We start from the raw sequence: 22,036 nt of genomic DNA on the forward strand, positions 1-22,036 counted from the left end.
ATCTATGCATGCTTAGTAAGACCAGACCTATAGCAAGAAAGAAGCATACAGCCCATCTAACAGTACAGTAAGATATAGCTTCAATGGTGGTAAATGCACCACCAGAGCTGCTGCGCTGCATCTCGCAGTCCTAAAGACTATGAAAAATGTTTTTGAGGACAAGTAAGAAAACGGGAATTTTAAGAAATACGACTGGCAAGCTACCAATTGGAGATTGTCTGGAGGACAATGTTTGTTCCCACCCCAACCCACCCCCAATTTGTGAAATCCCAACAGTTCACTTCCTCTGACCTTTCAGAAACTCCCTCTTCTCTATGTCCACCAAAATGCTGCTCCCAACAAATATTAACGTAGGGAGGTAATATCTGATTTGCCAGAGCTCAGTTTGACCGTTACATGGAAACTCTGTGACCCTTTGTAAGGGACATGACATAAAAAAAGATGACTTTCAGCATCACAGTTTCTTATAATGAGCAAGACACAGTGTTTCTCAATTAAAATTTTATCTTGCTCCTTTTAAGTCAACAGCAAAATTTTCATTCACTTAAGCAAAGCAAATTCCAGGCTTGATTGTCCTAATTAAATTAGTTATAAGCACCAGAGTTTAGCTTAGCTTGTGACAACACTCAACAGACCCATCCAGTGAACATGCTAATACAACTAAGTATCACAATTGGAAGTTCTGCAAAAAGCTACCTAAGTACATATGACCTGGTTTTTAAGTAGAAAGAGCAAACAACAGATCAATTTAATAGGAAAAATATATCAGAGTTCAGTCTGCAAACACCAGAAAACATTCTTGATTCTGCATGTGATCAGAACCTGATGGCTGGACTCAGGAGTATACTCTCCCAAAGCACAAAACATGAAAACATGTTTTCAAAGCTTTCTAATATAAACATATAACCAAATTGAATTTTGTCACTGTTCTTCTATCATACTGTATTCCAGTTATCTTGTTGCCTTTTTTTTTTTTTTTACCTGATTAACTTGTAATCTTGGGCCAAGATTGGTATAGATTTCTTTAAGAAGATCTATTGCTCTGTTTGCGATGTCATCATTTCCCTGAATCACAACCTGGCATTTAAAAAAAAAAGCATTAGAACATCTTAAAACTTTCTGGTATAAAATTAAAAACCCCAAACAACTACATAAGTATCTTTATGTAATAGTATGTCTAATTATTTTATGAGGTGAAAGTGACTGAAATGCTTAGTTACAAAACACAACCAACACAACTTACACTAAAGTTCATTATGACTCAAAATTAAGAATTAACTAGTTTAAACTTCAGAATTAGCAAAAAAAGCCCATGTTTTATAAACAGAATAAAAGTAGTGTTTATATATTCATCTTCACATTACATTTCCATTTACACTAGTTTCAGAGAATAAGGCTATTTTTTCAGATGCTTGAACACCAAAGACTTAAACCCAGAATTTTAAAGTATTTAAATGGCTGTGAGTGGGTGGAAGGGTAACAGGCAAATGAGTTCTGTTTCTAATATAACAACTTAAATTTTAATTACTAGCCACCAGGTCTGAAAACAGCCCTTACAGACAATCCCTGCAGGACACTGAGCTGAAGCTTCACGAGTTCTGTCATGCTGCCAAACAGCAGGGCAGATCCAAGTAAGTTGATTCCCACAACTAAAACATGCTAGCATTACATGGGCACTTTGTAGAGAAACACTATGAAAACTTATTGTATAAAACCTGTGACCTACTTTGGTTTTAACTATTATCACCATAATTGAAACAACCTAACCCTTCAACAAGCCACAGCCAAAATTACTGAAGATTGCCACTTTATACATGACAATCATGCCACAGTGCACTACTGTGGGTTCTAATGCAGCTCTTTAAAACTAGAAATACTCTGAAAAAAATTAAGATTCAACTAAGATACTGATGTTTGTCACAAACAGGTTTGGCAAGCTTCAGAAAGCTACAGTCTACCTATTGAAAAAACTATAACCATATAGACAAACATTTGTGAAATTAAGATGAAGAATTAGACAAGCGATCGCTTGGTCTAATCTCAAATCACTCCACTAGAATCACCCTACTAGAATGAAAGGTAAGAACAAACTTATTAAGTGCACAAAACAAAGTTTAATTCTAATGTGTGTGTGAAACCTACAGATAAGGATTATTCCAGCTGAATTTTTTCTTCAACAGTACAGGCAAATTTTTAATCTCATGTGCATACACAAATATACTTGATAATTCAAATAACCTTCCATTAAACATTAGTCTGCAAAGTTACCAACTTGCATACTTGTGGGGAAGACAGTGGAGTCCAACATCCATACATTCCAATTGAAAAAGCAGTATTTTGTAATTTCAGTCTGTAACTAATGAATTACACATTCCTAAAAATATGAGACTGAGAAAGACTTAGCAGTTAATCTTTCAGATGTTTCCTCCAATAAACTCACCCTCCAAAGGTAGTCTAATCCTATTAATTCCAGATCATCCATCATATAGGCTCTTCTCTTTGCTACTAGCTTTCCTTCTCGACAGTTCACAGCTTTGAAGAAACGTTCAAAACATTTCATTCCATTTTCTGTTAATAGGGAAGGATCCAGCTGAAGCACGTTATTTTCAAAGAAGTCCTTATTAATGTCAGGGTCTAAGTCTGGTTCATCCCCCATTAGTTTGGAATACCATTTAAAACAGGCTTCACGATCACAAAGATAAACCGCATTTTCAGCTAAACACTTCCATATTTGCTTCGCCTGAGGGGCACAGAGCCACAGCTGACCATCCTTCAATAAAAATCTTGAGCAAAACAAAGAGACAATTAACAGCACTTTACAGGTAATAGACACCTAGAGTTACAGTTCAGTAAAAAGTACAGGCAAAAAGGTGAAAATGCATATTATACAAGTATACATTATAAGGATGACTTTGAAAACTTTATTTACATCATCAGTCCACTCAATTAGCCCCATGATTTCTTAGTAAGTTTGAGTGGATAAAAACCTCACAGTCCAAATAAAATAAGGAATAAAACTTGCCAAAAGAATCTTTTACACAACACCACCAAGCATTCTTTACATATTACACAAGCAAGCAAATGCACATCTAACATAAACTATTTGGTTTAAAAGTCAGGTCACAACATAAGACATTAAATTACTTCTGCAATAAGTCACTATGTTTTAGCACTCACACTAGCAAAATCACAAAATACCTATCAATTCTATGTAACAGTCAGAAGCAGAAGTCCGTGAACTGGGATTTTTTCCTTTTATTGAAATAAGTTTTTCATTTGTGTTAAATTATTATTAAAGACTTAGCAAGAATCTCAATTCTGAGAGCTAACACTAAGAATGTTCCAGGAAGAACAAATGGTAATCAAAGTCCTTCAGAATACAAGTGAACTTAAATTTAGGGAAGTTACAATTTTGAACATGCAGGAGTGATAAATTAAGTCTGCTGTCCATATGCTACCGTATAATTTCATTAAATAGTTGTTTAACACTTCCAATTTAATTCATTAAAAATTGTGGTAAAATTTTAAAAAGTAAAAAAATCTCCCTTAGAAAATGAGTAAAAAAATAATTCAGAACTTGACACTTCATGTATTTTTACTTGTCTAAAAAAGGTTAAAACCACTTAAGAAAAAGTTGAGAGACATAGTCTAAAAAGCATCAACATAAAGGATCTCTGCTCATCACAGAGCTGCAGTGTTTTTTTATTTTACTCAAATAGCTGATCAAAAAGTAATACAAAAACTTTTTTTTACTCTAACCTCATTTTTAAGGCTCAGCTGCTGACAACCTAATCAGTGCCTGACAGAAGTATCAGTGTATGATCATGGATTTAAATCTGGTGTGATACAACAAATAAGAACACATGAACATGTCCCTACGTGGAATATTTTAAGTTTTCAGCTACGTTACCCCAGTATGTATATAACTATCCACATGCGTATTGCATTCAAGTTAATAGCGTTTGGCACGCAGACAGAAAAAGCCCATACAAATCAATGTAGAATCAGAGCCTTGGATTGCAAAGATCCTGAAAAATTTATTTGAATTTTCAAACACTAGCATAGAAGACCCTGGGGGGTGGGGGTGGGGTTGCAGATGATGAAACAGATGAAAACACTCAGTGTATTTTGCATCTGAGCTTTGAAAAGTTCACACAGCAACTTAAAGCTATGTAGGTAACAAAGAGACCGGGGACTTGTTTGTTTGTTTGGAGTATTTAAAGTATTCTCACAGAATTCAAACAAATGACCAAGTTAAAACTAACCGTAAGAAGTTAAGTCTCTCCTGTACTTCCTGCACATGGCTGTATCTGCTTCCTGGTCTTACAGTTTGAGGATCATATTCACCATGCTCTGCAATTATAAAAAGTTTTGTTAGCCAACAGTCAGAAAAGACATTCTGAATCCAAAGGACAGGACATGTTTGAAGACTTGGTAGCCTGAATATCATTAAAACTATTCAAAGACCAATAAATTTTCAGTAAGGTATATGAAAGTAATTAGCAGCAGCCTGCTACCAGTTAATATTTCATCCTACATTAAAACAGATATAGGCAAAGACTACTGGAGGTGTATCATCAAATCAACAATCACGTGCAGATATATGTGCTCATCATTCAGTACAATGAAAGCATTACAGAACAATTAAGAACCAACATCCTACTTATTTGAATCAGTTTTTCCTTAAAGTTGTCAGTTTTAAGTTAGTTGGGATAAAAGTATGTCAAGCATATGAATCAGATTATCCAGTGTTTTTTCTGAGGATGCTTTAGTTTTGTTACAGAGTATCTTTTCCAGAATTTCAGTTTCCCTTTTTTCCTCTCCAGAGGAAATCACGACTCTAGTTCTGTAACACTTTTCTAAGTAGATGCATACGTGACATCACTTAGATGAGGAAAGCATAAGACAACTTTATTTACTGCAAGTTTCCAAGTACAAAAAACAAATGCCCGTAATACTGACAAGCTGGAAATAGTAGTAAGGTAATGTGAAAGTCAGTCAAGAAGTCTTTCTTTTTACTTTTACCTGCATTTTATCAAGTTTCAGCATATTTTGCTTAACAAGCAGCTGTTTGCGTCACAGGAACTTGGTGTGGGTTGGTTTGGTGTTTGCTTTGCTTTTTGTATTGAAGAGATACAATCTAGATCTGTACTAACACTACCTTGAACTGTACTAGTAATATTTCATCATGACACATGTTCATTATGACAGCTCCAGCATAAACTAATTAATGCTGTATTTCTTATTTGAAAAGGTAAACAGATTGCATTTAACTAAGATGACCCAGTTGTCGGAGACTATCATGACAAAATCCAGACTCTTAGTGAAATTTACCTTCAGAACTGAAAATCTGTATCTCCTATTATATCAGAGGGGAAAAACCCCACACCAAAACAAACAAGTCTAACAGCTGAAGTGCACCATCAGTGTTTCAAAATTAAGAGAAAAAATAATTGTCATAAATACTGCTCTCTGCATACAAGTGCAAATGGTACATTAGCTTATAAAAAACAGAAAACAGAAGACTAGTAGTTAATGAGGTCTACAGAACAGGAGACCTCATTATATTACATTATATTCACCAGATATCTTTCAAAAATTTAAGCTTAATGAAATTAGCATAAATGAGCAATTACCAAAACAAGGAATGTGAAAAAAATTCTGAAGAAAAAAAGTAGCAGAAAAAATATTATCTAAGTAATATAAGTAGAAAACGTGAAAAATATGCTGTGGGTTTAGCAGAAGAAATGATAAAACTGATTATGTTGGGTTGGTTTTTTTGTTTGGTTTTGGGGGTGGGGGTGTTCTTTATTTTCACTATGGGGACTATCTGGGAATAGAGATTAATTCACCGACACAAATGTCAACAGTTGCAATGATAGAACAATTAAAGTATTAAAGAAAATATGTATATACAAAAAAATTCAGTCTCCCTAAATATTCTCCACCTCAGCTTCCTTCTACATTTACCCGATTTATTTTCTATACTGTGCATCCCACAGTAAGTCCAAGTGTGATCTCCTTAAAAATTCTACATACAAGAGAAGAACGAACAGAGAAATTATAGATCAAAAAATGGCTGGCTGAAAACTTAGTAATAAACACACATAGAAGATAGCAGATCATTTGGCACAATTTCTACAAATAATTACATTTCATCGACACTACGGACTTCTTTTTTATTACTTCAGTGGATAAAGGAGAACTGGCTACCAAGAGTTAGGAGGAAAGGGTGAGTTCAGTAGAAAAAAAAAAGTCATAGATTACAGAAAAAAAATCTGAAACAAATTAGGCGCTTTTTTAACCTTAAAAAGGCAAACATACAGAAGGGAGTATGACAGAAAAGAATATGCATTAGTAAATAACAGGAGAATACGGACACTGTTCTCCATCACAGAACACAACTATGGAGGCCTTCAAGGAAAATAAAGATATGGCAGATTCAACATTTTATTTCAAAAAAATAATCACAAATTACACAGTAATTGCGGCATGAACTGCCAATAAGATCTGTGGGTAACGTTTTTTTTTTTTGCCACGGCATTTGCTTGACCTGAGCTGTCTGGATGTTTGCCTTGAATGTTCTCCCTCTGTCTCATTTACCTTCTCCAGCGAGGCTTAATTCTACAGCTGTCCAGTTTTTTCTTTCTGTTCCTATCATCATAATCTTCCTTCTTTCACTTATTCCCTTCCTTGTCCCTGACATCTCCTCTCCTCCTCCAGGAAGGTATGCAAGGCAAACTTCACAATGCTTTTTCTATGTTTTGATCTACTGAGTATATAAAACTGAAACAAAGAGAAGCTGCACAGGAACTGTGTATTACAGTATCTGGAATATTAGGAGATATTTTCTGGTTGCCCTTAATCATTTAATAGAGCATCCAAAAAAAAAAAAATCCACACTATTGTTCATGTGGTTTTGTGCTCTGTTGAAAAGAAGTTCTACAGCAGCTTCCTCTCAAGACAGCACAATTTAATTGCTTCGTAATTAGTTTCAATTTAAACTCTTTGCACACTTGTAATTCCTACTGCACTGAAGATGTTTATATTACAGCTTTACTGAGTTGTCATAATTGGAGAGGGGCAGGGCAACAGGATCTATTTTCTGACACAAGAAAAGAATTAATCATGCAAGACATCAGCCTAATTTTTCTGCCAAAGTCATCAACAATTTAATACATAAACAATATTGTCAAAACCTGACCTTTTGGCTTCAAAGTTCAAAAATAATTGAAATTAATGAATGATCATTTATATTAGTAGTATTTGTAGGCTACTTTTGGACAAAGACAACACTGCATTAGAATATAGCTGTTGATTATATCTCCTTCCTAACCCTGAGGCCAAACCCCCGATTTCATAGCTGGCCAAAGTCCAACTGAAACAGAGAATCACAGAACCATAGATTCTAAGCTATCCATATAGTTAAGATGCAAAGTTTGTTATAAATTCAATTGTATTTTTGCATCACTTCAGCAAAGTTAAAGACCATTCCAACAACTTACCAAGTTACATGAAAAAATAGTTTTCTATTCTACCTTCCTGAAGAAGACTAAGCTGAAGACAGTATGGCTTGAGAACAGAACAAAACATTTAGTATTGTTTTAACATTAATTAGTGCAATGCTAACATTAGGGAACTTAAATCAGGGTAACCCCCTCTCACATATTCCTGAATAGAAAAGTACACCTGCAGTATGCAGATATAGCTTAAATGTCATTCTCATTGAGCCGTACCTGGCTGAAGCTATCATCTTCACATGGTATCACTATTCAAGCAAGTCTTCAAGGACATGTTTTGGGTATCTTATAAAATACTCCAAAATTAAAACTCTCTAGGCAACTCACCCAAGTATTAGAAGACACACACACACACTTTACAATGTGCAAATTCTGCCCTCTCTGAACAATCTACACTGAACTCTTACAAAAGATAAGATTTTTGAGAGGTAACTGAAAGGTTAGTAGGATGTTATGATGCTGGGTAGAACCACCCCTAGTGCCAGTCAGTGAAGTAGATGGAGTGGTGGGGGTGTAAATCTCCTCTCACTTCTGTTGGCTTAATTCAATACATAAAGTGCTGTGGTCCAGTGTAACAAGGAGTTTCCTGGTGATCATTCTCCTTCACTGCCCTACTTCTACCTCAGTAGATAGAAAGCTAATCCAGAATAAGTGTAAACTCATCAACAAAAGGTTGAGTTTAGCTTGAAATACATAAATACTAACATGATGGGCTGCCAAAATGTTGCTGGTAAATGCAGAAAGCAAGCAACTGAACAGCAATGGGAGTTGCATGGTAAAAAGAAACTATCCCTGTGGTTTAAAGTCTTTCTCACAGAGAAATTCCAAACACTGGCTTCAAATAGGTAAGATTTTAAAACTTCTCAAAGGAATCTAACAAAACTCAAAACTGAAAGTGGGTCAAAATCCAAGATTATTATTAGGACTTTCCACAAAAATAACCACCCTAGCCTAAGTAGGGCAAGATGATTTTTATCAATCCACAGAAACAAAAGCCACCACCTTCCCATATTCTGCTGTAAAACAAGTCATTTTCAATTATGAAACAAAATGTTTACAGCTTTTCTTGCCCAGACAGACGTCACAAAGACTATCAACTCCACAGATGCTCAACAATTAAACGAATAGATTCAGCAGTCATTTCATAATGAGAATTTGCTTTAAACTCTCTTTTCAACTGGAGTTTTTATACACTCTATTTAGGAGGCAATGTTTATTTCAAAACTTACCTTTAGCATACTGCCTCATGCTTTCCATATAGGCAGAGAGATTTTCTGCAACCAATGTAACTAGGGCATGATTGTGCTGAAGTTGATTGATTAAGTCATGTCGGTAAAACACATGGGGACTTCGTTGAGTTTGACTGGAATTAAAATACAAGTATTAGAAGAAAAACAGAAATCTTGCACTGAACAGTTCAGAAATCAATTTAAGAAACTCTACTTTGATGCAAATTCCAAATTCTCTTAAAAGACCTCTAACAGAAAGCATATTAAGTCTCTGACAGTATTTTTTCTTTTTTCTTCTGACACATTGACAGTTCTTACCAGTTAATTTATTAGTATTATTTGGTTACAGTACGTATGAAAAATATCAAAGCAATCTGAGCAGCCCAGTATGCTGCAGAGAGAGTGTCTGCAGCAAGACAACAACAGAAATATCTGCCCACAAATCGCATAGTGAAGGCAGAGACCCTCAACTGTAGTATAACTATAATACACATAACAGTTTATTCCACATTCATCTGATATTCTTTTCTAAATTTAATATGAAAATACTACATAAAACTAGGTCAATTTTCAAAACAGAAGCCCATGGTATTAAAACGAGTGAAAGAACACCAGCCAGTAATCATGACAATTTTTTTAATACTTAAACCTGCGTAAGTCTGCATTGTCTGTTTTTTCTAACAATATCTATCCGAAAAAATGGTACAAACATGAAAAATCATAGTTACGCCAAGCAGATGGTCTAAGAAAAACCAGAAAATTTCACAGAAGAAATACCTCAAATACATAATTAATTATAATTTAAGTCTATTCTCAAGATCTGACCAAAAATGCTACTCTTAAACAATACTAGACAAACTTAGATTACAAAGGTAAACTGCAAAACAAACCACAGATTTTGGGTCCAAAACCCACATGAGCACTATCAAATTATAGAATCTGCAGAGATTATTAGTCCCCAAAATAGTCTCAAAACTCATCAACTTCTGTAGATCAGAGCACTGATCTCTGCTGCATAAACAATGCAAACTTGCACTGCTCCTCCATGTGGGTGCACCTGTGGGTGCAGGTGCGCATGCGTCCAGAGGTGTTCCTCGTTGTATTGCCACTATAGCCTGCTGCCCTGAAGAAACTTAACTGCCATTTCAGAACTGTTCTTTCCTTCAACACTTCAGAAAGTAGACCACAGATTTAGCTGAACAGATTACAGGTAGACATTCTAATCCTTCCTAGGAATCACGGTCTCCATACTACATGACCTAAACACTCCAAACATTGCCACATTTTTTTAAGAACAGTAGGAAAAGCAAGAAATCCCAGTTCCAGCAACAGCTGATAAGGATCTTGCAGGTGATAACCACATTTCACTGTAGATGTAACAACAACAGGTAACTTGATTTACTGGGCCAAAGATGACTGCCAATCTGGGTTTGAAAGACAGAAGTCATCAACACCCTTCCAATAATATCGTTAGCTGCAACCAACAGATTTCAGCCTGCTAAGTACCTAAGTCTTCAGGAGAATGAGTTTCATAATATGCAGAGCTTTCCAAAACAGCTTGAAAGAGGCACTTCAAACACAAATTACGTTTAAAAAAGACCCAGACATTTGTCAGAGAGAAAACAAGATGAATGGAAGCATGAAGGAAGAAAACATAGGGCTTCATATACCCTGAAAGAACATCCTCTGTTTACGTTTTGAGAAATTTTCCAATTACACTTCCTTCCATCTCCGCCAGCCCTCCTTGTTCAACATAAACCAGCAGCAAAACCAGCAAAAGACTGGATGTTTCTATTTCAGTGGCTATCCAAGATGTTACCTCTAGACTGACAGATGCATTTACAATGGATAACAGTAAATAAGAACATCTGACTATTTGGGAAATACATACGACAGAACAACTAAAAGGAACAAGCTGAAGCAAGACAGGGTATTTTGCAGAATCAAGCTATTGGAGTGTATAGTTAAATATTTGTAATATGTATTTGCATCAATCTCACAAAGTATAGCAAAAAAAGATTTATTGGCAGAAGACTGAAATCTTCTGCATTAGACATTTTTTTATTTTTCTCCTTTCTCAACCACATGCACAAACAGTATTTTTGGACACATGGGTTCGTATTGGTTAGCAACTACTTCTACAAGTTCAGTCATTGTAATAACTCAAGTTAGGAGCCCTGAGTTGTGAGCTGTTACACAGTATTTGTGAGCAACATTTAAGATGTTATTTTCATCATCTGCTACCATGGAGTCAAAGGCAAGGAGGACTGTCTTTGAGCACACAAAAAAGCTTATCTGACAAGACTTTCCAGCATGCTTTCTGGAATTAAAGCAAACTCCACATGCAGCTACAGAATTATTCCTTAAGTGTCTGAGGTTAGGGTATATGATGATGATGCCAGTGGGACATATTCCTTCAGTAATAACTGAGAAGTGTGAAAATTTGAAGCTAACAGCAAAATTCATCTTTTCATTGTGTTTCTACTAAATGGGTATCAAAAGTCAATGTATAAAAAGAAAAATTAGCATTTTGAGATGGATGCTGAAGTACTCTCAAAATACTACAAAGGACATTTCATAGTTAGAATGTATGCTGATTTGCTAGGGCAAAGTGACAAAGGCAAATGCCTAAACAGCTTAATTTAAATGCATTTTAAAAGATTATTTATCTGCACATATAACTTACCCAATGTAATACTGCACATATAACAGCTTTTGAAGTTAAGAGTTGTACTAGAGAAACAAATGCTACATACGTTACTACAGACATTAAAGGTCCAAGTAGCAGTGACAAAAATTCAGCAAATTCAGCAGGCTGAGAGAGGTGGGGTTGTTCAGCCTGGAGAAGAGAGGGCTCCAGGGACACCTCACAGCAGCCTCCCAGTGCCTGAAGGGGCTACAGGAAAGCTGGGGAGGGACTTTGTACAAGGGCATGTAGTGACAGGACAAGGGGTTTTAAATTAAGAGAGGGTAGGTTTAGATTAAATATTAGGAAAAAATTCTTTACTGTGAAGGTGGTGAGGCATTGAAACAGGTGCCTTGGAGAAGCTGTGGGTGCCCCATCCCTGGCAGTGCTCAAGGCCAGGCTGGATGGGGCTGTCAGCAACCTGGTCTGGTGGAAGGTGTCCCTGCTTGTGGCAGGGGGTTGGAACTAGATGATCATTAAGGTCCCTTCAAACTCAAACCATTCTATGATTTTATGAAATTCTACTATTTAGGCTAAAAAGTTACTTGAAGCTAGCATCGTTGCTGCCTTAAAGCACTAACAACACCCTAAACACTTACAGGTCTTCTCAGTTCTGGGCAAGTAATTTAGGAGACCAATCTGCTACTGCTTGATACAAGTCAAACTTAAGTGCTTGAAACTGGTCTACAGGAGGCTCTACCTCCATCAGCGAACACAGAGGAAAAATAAGATTATTAATTACCTGTACACTGAACGTTGAGTAATAAAAATTGACTGTTCCTTAATATTGTAAGTATCCTTGTACCTATAAGATTCCGTGCACCTAAATAAGAATTATTCTCTTATTCTGTTACAATTCTGATTAAGCTAAACTTCCCAAAACTTTTAACATCACTTTGTGGTCAGAAAGTAGAATTTTGCCAAAGAAACTGTACAAACAATTCACAACTTTGCTCAACTGCAGGAAAAACTAGCAACAATTAAAACCTTCTCCTCAGAAAGATCTCCACAGTGCCAGTTGCGTAAGAGAATTTATACTTGTTTTGCCAAGAATCAGCAGCCTTAGTTGTTCTGCACCCAACTTCTGATTGCCACTGCAAATCAACTGGACCACCTCAAAAATAGCAGTATGTAGATTATGGGATTAATGTTGCACATAGAAAGTCTGTGAAATGTTTTTGAGGCCACTGTCACAAACATCTGTTTTGATCTGGTTTTGATCCAGTTTTGATCCACATTCTAGAAGGATATTACACATTCAAGTTTTACATCAGATACGGTAAACTGATAGAACAGGTATTAGATACATGCATTACGATTTCCAAACTGTATTAACGTCAAGAGTTATCAGAAAACCAGAGGACTGGGAAGTCACCTATTACTTCAAACTTAAATCTTTTCACTAACTACGTTTCCCAGTCACCTTGGCAGTAATACTACCTGACTAAAAAAGCACACTCAAGACTATTTTGCAAACAAAGGCATCTCCACCAGAAGAGGTCTTTGTAAGCCTCTTGATTAAAACCGTTAATTCAAATTCTACTTTCCTGCCACCTGTGTTTTCAAATTCTGCATGAAACCAAGATATTACTACATACTGCAATACAGACTTCCTTGAAATCTGAGGAATGGAAGAGACTGTCTGACAAAAAAAGAAAAAAAGAAAAGGAGAGATATTCAAGCCACCTAACTGTATGTATACCATACAGGGAACCTCAATTTCCACAGTCAAAAGAATTTAGGTTCCTCCCAAGATTAATTCAGAGCAGAAACCTAACCAGTGCCTTCAATGAGCTCTGCTTCAAAAATTACTTTAAGCAAAGCCTCTTTGTTAAGGCATTGGGCTAAAAAGCATTCAATCTGAACAAATACCATGAAAACCAGGTAGCTACGGTCACCTAGATCTTACAGCATATAAAAAGGTTAAGGACTCCAAGACACAGAAACCAGACTTGACTGCTAATAAACAGGTAACTTTGACACTGTTGGAAAAACCTCAATTATTTACATGAAACTGTAAAGGATTAACATGACATGAAAATTGAGAAAGATGTTGCAAATTGAATGAATAAAAGAAACCTCCAAAAGCCAGGAATGCAATATTATCACAGCTCCTTAAAACGGTGTCACAATAAGGAGACAGCATTGTGTAAAACTGAAGGCTTGTTTTCTTCAGCATTCCCAGCCTTCATCCTTCTTGTAAGCAGACTGTAATAACAACATTGATTTGCATACTTCGCCTGCTTACAAGAATTAAAACAGAAATAAAATGTATGCGACACCAATATAGAAACAACACTGTTCTGGAGTTTGTAAAAATTCTGATGTGGATACAAAAACTGTTAGGGGCACAGAACCTCAGATATTTCTGTAGTGAAAAGACATTTAAAATAATAAAGCCAAGTACGTATATTTTAACAACGCCAAACAGACAATTGCTTTTCTTCTCTTCTTCCTTTAAAAAACAAAACAAACCCAACACATTTTTAATTTCTTCCATTCGGAAGACAGAATCAGTATTTTTCCCAGACAAAAAAGTCACCTTTGATTTTAAGTATATAAACTAGACAACCTGTATAAATTTAACATCAAAGAATAGGGATGGGTGGGTATGTTTATGTGTCTGTATGTGTGTGCATACATCTATATATATGCACGTAAAATATTTATACTTTGTAAGCTAAGTCCACAGATAATAGAAAAACAAACCCAAACTTTCCACAGATCAGAGTACTACTACAAAAATTAATAAAAACTTGAGGAAAGAGTCAATGCTCTCTTACTGATCCAGGTGTCTGAATTTTTAAAGGTGATTTATACACATTAGAACAAACTCAAGAACATCTTCAAACACAGGTTATGATTTTACCTAAGCTTTCCCTGTCTCTTGTAAAAAAAAAAAATTAAATTTGCCTCATTCTAACCCATCCAGCTTTTTTTTTTTTTTTATTCCATTCTTACCTCAAGTTTTGTGGTGCTTCACCAAACAAACTGCAAATTTCTCTAATTTGTTTCAGTGCAGGAATTACCCATTTGTCATTTGTGCGAAGCTCTTCTATAAAACGATCTATCCACTGGATCTTTTGTGTATCTCGATCCTTAAAGAACAAGTGTTTATAATCAAGATCAAGTGTATTGCTGAAACTATTATTATTCCCTTAACTTTACCTGCTTCCAAGACAGAACAGAACACACAAAGCCACATAAATACTAGATCAATTGAGTTCTGAAGCATACAAGCATAATAAAAGTATCTGAGCAGCACTATGTGTTGGCAGAAGCTATCGGTATGTTACAATTTCTCTGCCTTCAAGCACTCAAGCAATTCAGTAGGTACTTAAGAAAACCTCTAGCTAGACAGAATCAGTGTAAATAATTTGCTCTTTCCCTTCTTTCATCTATTTCTGCTCACTTGTACTCAAGAGTAAACTGCCATAAAATATCAAGAAACAATGAGAAACTGTTTCTTAACAACTAACAAACAAAACCTGCTGGTGGCTGTCAAGACAGAAAACGGATTCATTTCTAACCATAATGAATTATTATTCTGGCAGACTTCCAAAGAAATTTGGTTGGGGAAGGAGAACATGTAATAGTTTTCTCTGTCCTTTGCTAGGTCCTTTCTAATATTATACAAGACTTATGAGGACTTACTAGGGAAAAAAAACCCCAAACAACAAAACCCCACACAAACAAATTAGCATAATCAAGTTCACAAAAAAGCGAAGTGAGGAGAGGGGCTGCTTCTCCTTTCTCCCTATTCACTTTGGTAGGGTTCTTTTCCAATTCCTCCAATGTGATCATTACAGTATGTCACCAACTGCAACAAGACAAGCAAACTGATGTATTTCACTCTAATTAAAGCATGAACTGTGTTATTTTAATTATGTCCCATACATTTTTAAAGTACCTGGATGTTGACAAAAGTAATAAAAATCTATGGTAAGGAACACCTTTGTTAAAATTACCAAATCCCTTCAATTTTTCACGGGGGATGGAAGGAAACTCTCAAGAGACTGATTTCACAATGGAACATACCAGATTACTCACCTGTGAACAGCTATAATCTAAGATTTTAATATGGGCACTAAGAGCCTGGTCCATGATATCAACTGGTACATCATCACTATGAGCCAAATTCCACAAAAGGTTCAGCACTTTGTGTGCCATCACACCGTCCTTGTCATCCTCTGCAAGACGACGAATCAACTCAAGTAGTTTCTCACGCTGTTTCTTGCTTGCATTTGTCCAACTTGCCTAAAAAAATTTTGTTTGATATGAAAACCATTTTTCTTAATTCCACACATAACCTGCGCCATTAATGAATGATGGAACAATAAAGGAATGCATCTATATAAAGACCTTTCACATTAATTTCTTTCATTAAAAATAGACAGCACATTTGATCATTACAGAAGGTAGACAATTGAATAACTCTTCTAGAGTTCACAACTAAGGTGTATTCAACTTGAGACTTAAAGGAAAAAAAAAGGATGTTTATTTAAATAAAGATCACAGATGTGCTTGCAAAAGTTAACATTACCATTGGGAAGATCACCAACAGTCAAAATAGTGGACTCAGCTGTTTCTTGCAAATGCTTCCTTAAAACTCCTGTGCTTATACTTAAAAGGCTTCTTAAATAGCTTATAATCACTCAATGAATAAAATTTTAATATCACTTGTGCTTCTGAATCTAACTGAAACAAATGTCCTCTGCATTAAGTTAACCTTTTTCTGAGTACACTTCTAATATAACATTACTTCATATCCACCTCTCAAAGTCAGACACAGCTTGAGACAGTTCACACACAGAATTTTTCAGCATTTAGTTCAGTTATCTGGATTACAGAACATTAGACCCATATTCAAACCAGAGGACAACCATTAATCAGAGCACAAATTGCATGTAACACAATATGTGACTATAACACATTTATCTAGAAACAGAAAACAGAGTTTACGAAGCTGGCTTGCATTTTCTAGTACAGCAGATCATCTCCTAAAAGTGAAACAGTAAAACAAGTCAGACAGCACCACTACTGGAAGCTACAAATGTTAATGTTAGCGCACTTCAAAGCCAGTGAATAACAAACTTTCAGAAACAAATTTGGTTTGTGATTTCAGTTATATCATGATATGTTTATAAACATTCAACTTTATCTTCCTGAGACTGTTTCATTCTGTATCTATGTTAACCAGAGTGAAATTACAACATGATGAAGAGAAGGCTGGGGGAGCAGGGAACAGTAGTCCTTGATCCTTGATGTCCTCTACTTAAAGATCAAAAGTAGCAACGGCCAGTAAACTTGATGAAAACTTTTCTAATGCTAGGAAAAAAACATTATTTGCTAAATCACAAACAGTTGGTACATTGCAACAAATGCAAAGAGGTATTTAAGATAAATGACTTATTTTATTAGAAAAATTCAGAATTTGTAGGATTGCCAAATGTCCCTTTAGTACTACAGACCTCAACAGACACTGATTACTGAGAAGCATTTAAATCAGAAAACAGAACTGTCAATTAAACCAACGTAACTAGCCTTTGCTTTAGACAGGAAGTAAATAAAAAAATATCTCACAATGAATGCTTTAAACAATAGCACATTCTAGCATTTCTAATATTAAGTATTACAGACTGCTGCTACACAGGAAGAAGTCTTAACACAGGTAAACTGTATCTAAAATAAGGAGAGTAGATGCTGAAAGAGTCACAAGTCTGTTTCCCAACTTCATAATCTATTTCCTGAATAGTCAAAACATGCATAGTTACCTTAAAACAATCAAACAGGTGATCCAGCTGTTCAGGAGAGAAATCCCAAGCTAATTTTGCAAGGAGATCATGTACATTTTTTACAATGGCTTCATGTTTTCCTGCCTGTCAAGGAGAGAGAAAGAATCCACCAACATTCGTAGTCATCCATATTAAGTCAAGCAGCAAGACATCCTACATCATTTTTATAAGACAGTTTGAGGTGGCCAGCAAGAAAAGCTGATGCTGAGGGAGCAACATGGCAAACTGAATACTTACTTCACTGGGAAGTCACAGTATTTAGATCTCCCTTCTACTACATCTAAGTATTTAAGCGTGCTCTCTGTGTGTGTGCACACAAGAATTTATTTAGAACATATAAACTCTGCAGTGTCACAGTATTTATTTTTTTAACAAATCATGCTGGGACAGCAGATAAAGTCTAAAAGGGTATTTTAACTTACAAATCAGTATTTTAAGTTAATGTAGGTTTTTGGTTTTTTTAAAGAAAGGGCTTGAAATCCACTTCTTCGATGAAATTCATTGAGGTGTTTTAAGCTGTAAAACAGTTTTTAGTATTTCCACATAGTTTCTCAGGCTGAAGTACTTCCTTCGTGCTAGTAGATCCATGGACAATGAAAGCTTTCTATTAAAACAACTTGTTGACAGACAACAGTTTAAAGTCCAGCAGCTTATGAATTTATGAAGTCTAACAATCAAACAACTAATGGCAAGATGTTGATTTATATACTAGGCATGATTTTAAGTGAGAGTTTGGTCTATATCACAATTTTGACACTTAAGGAAGACGACTAAGGAAAAAACAGCTCTCTCAATTTTAACTCTGGATGAAAAGAAAGTTTCCTTCCTACATGCCCTGGCTGGAAAATGCATACTATATTTTAAATCTGCATTCAAAACCAATTCTGGACTATGTGAATCAATAGCCGATTTACTGTAGAAAAATTTCCTGTAATTGTAAAATAAAAAATGCTAAACAAATACCTAGAAAACAAACTCTGATGTAATTAATCTTGTACAGTATTAAAAATGCATACATGAGCAGTTTTTGAAATTCATTTCCTTCTAAAAGCTTGCATTGGTAGTTCACTTAAAAACAAAAAAAAGAGATTAACAGCTCTGTTACATGCTGTGCTGTAAATTCTTTATAGCATGCCATAAATTTTTCTTTTAAAAAAAGTGAATTTAAGTAGTAACATTCATTTTCATGTTACGGGTCAGATTATGACACAGAATTACTAAACCACTTATTCCACTTGATTCTCATCAACTAACTTTTTTCTCTTACCAGACCATTTTCTGGACAGAAAAAAACCTGGCAGCATAAAAGGCAAAAAGAGCATCTAGCATACAACAAATAAAAGCAGTATGCACAGCTGCGTGGGGGTTGGGGGAGCAGGGCAAGAACAGTAAGAATAAGGCACATAACTATCCTGTTGTTGGAGGTTTTTAAGAGACATGAGGAAGCTGTACAAGACAGTAGGAGGAGGTAAGAAACCTGGTGTGTGACCTGTCAGCTCGCTCTGCAGAAACAGGGAAGAGCCTGTAAAATTCTAGTTAAATGCTCCAGAACATAAGTAATGAGACTCCAACACTAGCCTCTGCAACTTGATTTCTTGTCCAGCTGCATCTTTCCCTGCAACTCAACAAGCTGCAACTTAATGCTTCCATTTAGAGACTTGCAACATTATTCCCTGAATCAAATATACTTTGATATTGTAAGTGCTGGCTTTATAAGACATAAAAACACGTCAATAAAACTTATGTTGCCTTCTAAAGGCAAAAGCAGCTGTCTATACTACTTTTCATAATCTTAATTTTATTCTATTTGTATACTGAGATTCTCAGGGGACTTCTACACTGTCAACTGTAAATTTGTGCATGCTCACCCTGTAAACCCAGGCAACAACGGCACTAACCTGAAAGCAAAACCACACTGTTGCTGCACTGAGCCAGAGCTAAAATAGCCTGCCTGTTATATAAAGCCACACAGTAAATCAACTCCTTGCTACTGAATTTCATGCTCCAGCTGCTCTTAGAAGTAGTCATGTAATAAGAACTTCTAAAAACTACTGAACACAGGAAGCAGTGAAGTTGGTAAAAATTATTCTGTATTAGCAGATTTTGGTATTCCTACCTTTTAGTCCATTTTACTTCCATGGCCAAAGCCACAGTGAAACCATGCACCTGAATAAGACTTACTGAATTCAACTTTCACTCACACACACCCCACCCCACCCCTCACCAAACAGGGCAAAACTACACCAAGTTCACACCGCAGCTACCTAATTGAAAGTGTAAGAAGCGAGCAGAGTAACCTGGGTATTTGAGGGCATGGGAGATTTATTCCCAAAAAAAATTTTCAATTTTTTATTTCAGCTGTTGGGGTGGACTGTCCCTATCTTTTAAGGGTTGCACCACTTGCTCACACTTTTCTAGAAGACCAAAAAAGTTTGGCTTAAACTAGCTGATCTGTATGTCCCATTTCCAGGCAAGTCATATAATTGCTTGGAAGACTTTTCTCCAAATTTCAGATTATTTTTTTTATTTTTATTTTTTTATAAAAAGTGAGGCTCTAATATAGCTAATAGAGGCCTACCACCAGCAAGCTAACTTCTCAGTCTTTTTTGCCCCACAGACTTCTTACAGTCTGGAAAGTTTTCAGCTTGTGGTCTGTAGACCTAACAGTACGATCACAGACCTTAATTCAAGTAGTCTGTGTACTGCTCTGATACATAGTTTAATTTTCTAAACAGGACTTAAGGATCATGAGAAAATTAAGACTTTCTTGAGTTTCAGCCTGCAGTTACTATAATTCTGAAATTGAAGTGCAGGGATTATGAAGTTAGTTGAAACACCAGAGATCTCAAGTCAACCATCCACTACATCACCTGCAGTCTCAAGTGTTTCAAATGTAACCTGAAAATACCATGGCCAAAAATAGGGACACCTGGATAAGTCCACTTAAGCCAAACTGTTAGAGTTTCATAAGAACATAAACATAAACTAGAGATATAATACTACCCAATTCCTGTATTTGCCCTTGTTGTAGTATACATCCCCAGCTAGCAACTTAGCACCACACAGCTGCTTGCGCTCGCTCGCTCTCTCTCTCCACCCCACAGTGGAATGGAGGAGAGAATCAGAAGGGTAGGAGTGTGAAAACTCACAGGTTAAGATAAAGAGTTTAACAGGTAAATCTTCTGTGCTACTTACATAGCCCCACAGAACTTACTATGAAGAAATTTAACTCTATCCCTGCCAAAACCAGTACAGCCCTCTATCTTGGAAATAACATTTAGCATTCCCACACTTGAAAGACTGCCCTGAGGGCTTACTTGCACAATTAAGAGTTTCACTACCTGTTCCTTATGAACAAGGATATATGTACTCCTGCTTGGTTCTATCCTAAAACAACCTCTTCTTTTCTGTCTATTCAATAATTAACAATTATTTTGTCTCTTCAGCAACCCAGAGCTAGGAAGCCCAGCTTCACTGATCGTTTAAGTAAACAAGACAGTATCACAAAACTTGTAATTTTTCAAAAACAATCATTACAAAGGGAAGAATCTGCTGTTAAACAACTTCTAGAACAACCACTATTATAACCGCTATTAATAACAGTGCTCTGCCCAGGAAAAATTTATACAACCCTGGTGAACTGGGACTAGCAATACAAATTCTTAGTGCATTTTAAAATATTAAGTCATCATGTATCGTATGCCTTCATAATCTAGACTTTGCTCAATGTTGAGGGTTCATTACTACTTAGAAAGGATAATCTTTACACCATGTTCCAAGTTGTCCCTCTAGACTCTGCATACATGTGTAGCAGACCACTTCTGCTGAAGACATCTGAGAAGGCAATTCTGAAATCCAGGACCCCAAAAAAGAACGCCATTTGATTTCAAATTTTTCTTTAGTTTTGTCTAACACCAAGCAAAAGAACCACAAGTTGTCTTCTCAATACATAACATACAACAAGATCCCTCCTGTGCAGCAGCAGACAAGCAGTTGAATTCTTTACCTGTGCAGCCCAAATGTTGTCGAGATCCTGCAAAGTGAGGGCTTTCTCTTTGATGACAAAACGGAGAATCTTCTCTAACTTCTCTACATACTGAGGTTGATGAAGACTATCTCTCAATACAATTGATAAAATATTATTCTGCTGGATCCACTCCTTAATATAAAAAGAAAGTAGTGCCATCTCAAATTACTGGAAGTGCTGTCACTGATATTAAAGCCAAAAAGAAAAATTTCAACTCTGTTACAGACTAATAACTTTATATATAATGTTTTAATTGAGTGAAGTGAGAAAGATGCCGTACAGGAGGAAGACATTTATCTCTAAATTTAATTTATTCTTTAAAAAAAACACCCAGCATTTTAAATAATCCAATATACTAGTCACTGGGATATCTTAAGAGGAAGTATTTTTTCAAGCATATTAAAGTCATGAACTCAAAGCATAAAAAATGTTCAAACAACTCAAACATAAAAAGCCAACGGGAAGAACAGTTAACTCTTCTATTCAAGGAAGAAAATTTTTTTCTTCCAATTCACAATCATTAAATATCAAAACCAAACTGTTTTAAGACACTTCTAAGTTTTACCGGTAGACCTACAGACTATCACATAAAAAGGGCATAAGCAAGGACTGAAAAATAAGCAGGCTAGATTACTGAGGTATTGCTACTTAGCGGGTTGTTTTTTTTTTCATGCTTCTAATCAAATTAGAGGCAAATATTCAAGTCATATTTAGGAAGATGCATTTTACAGTGGTGTTACTGACAGTCAGATTAGCATCATGTAATTTTTTTTTCAACT

General features: G+C 35.8%; 1 protein-coding gene across 2 annotated transcripts in view; it reads right to left on the reverse strand.

Annotated features, from left to right (window-relative positions):
- The window catches only part of USP9X (ubiquitin specific peptidase 9 X-linked), a 106,337-nt gene that overhangs the window by 44,404 nt on the left and 39,897 nt on the right, over positions 1-22,036 (reverse strand). For both annotated transcript variants that reach the window (XM_056328524.1, XM_056328523.1), the window contains exons 10-17: positions 21,237-21,389; positions 17,210-17,314; positions 15,486-15,692; positions 14,397-14,533; positions 8,750-8,883; positions 4,266-4,353; positions 2,441-2,783; positions 982-1,077 (exon numbers count right to left, since the gene is read on the reverse strand). In XM_056328524.1, the coding sequence (XP_056184499.1) occupies positions 982-1,077; positions 2,441-2,783; positions 4,266-4,353; positions 8,750-8,883; positions 14,397-14,533; positions 15,486-15,692; positions 17,210-17,314; positions 21,237-21,389 (1,263 nt within the window). The remainder of the gene's footprint in view (positions 1-981; positions 1,078-2,440; positions 2,784-4,265; positions 4,354-8,749; positions 8,884-14,396; positions 14,534-15,485; positions 15,693-17,209; positions 17,315-21,236; positions 21,390-22,036) is intronic.

This window comes from Falco biarmicus, chromosome 2 (assembly GCF_023638135.1).
Source record: "Falco biarmicus isolate bFalBia1 chromosome 2, bFalBia1.pri, whole genome shotgun sequence".
Lineage (NCBI taxonomy): Eukaryota > Metazoa > Chordata > Aves > Falconiformes > Falconidae > Falco > Falco biarmicus.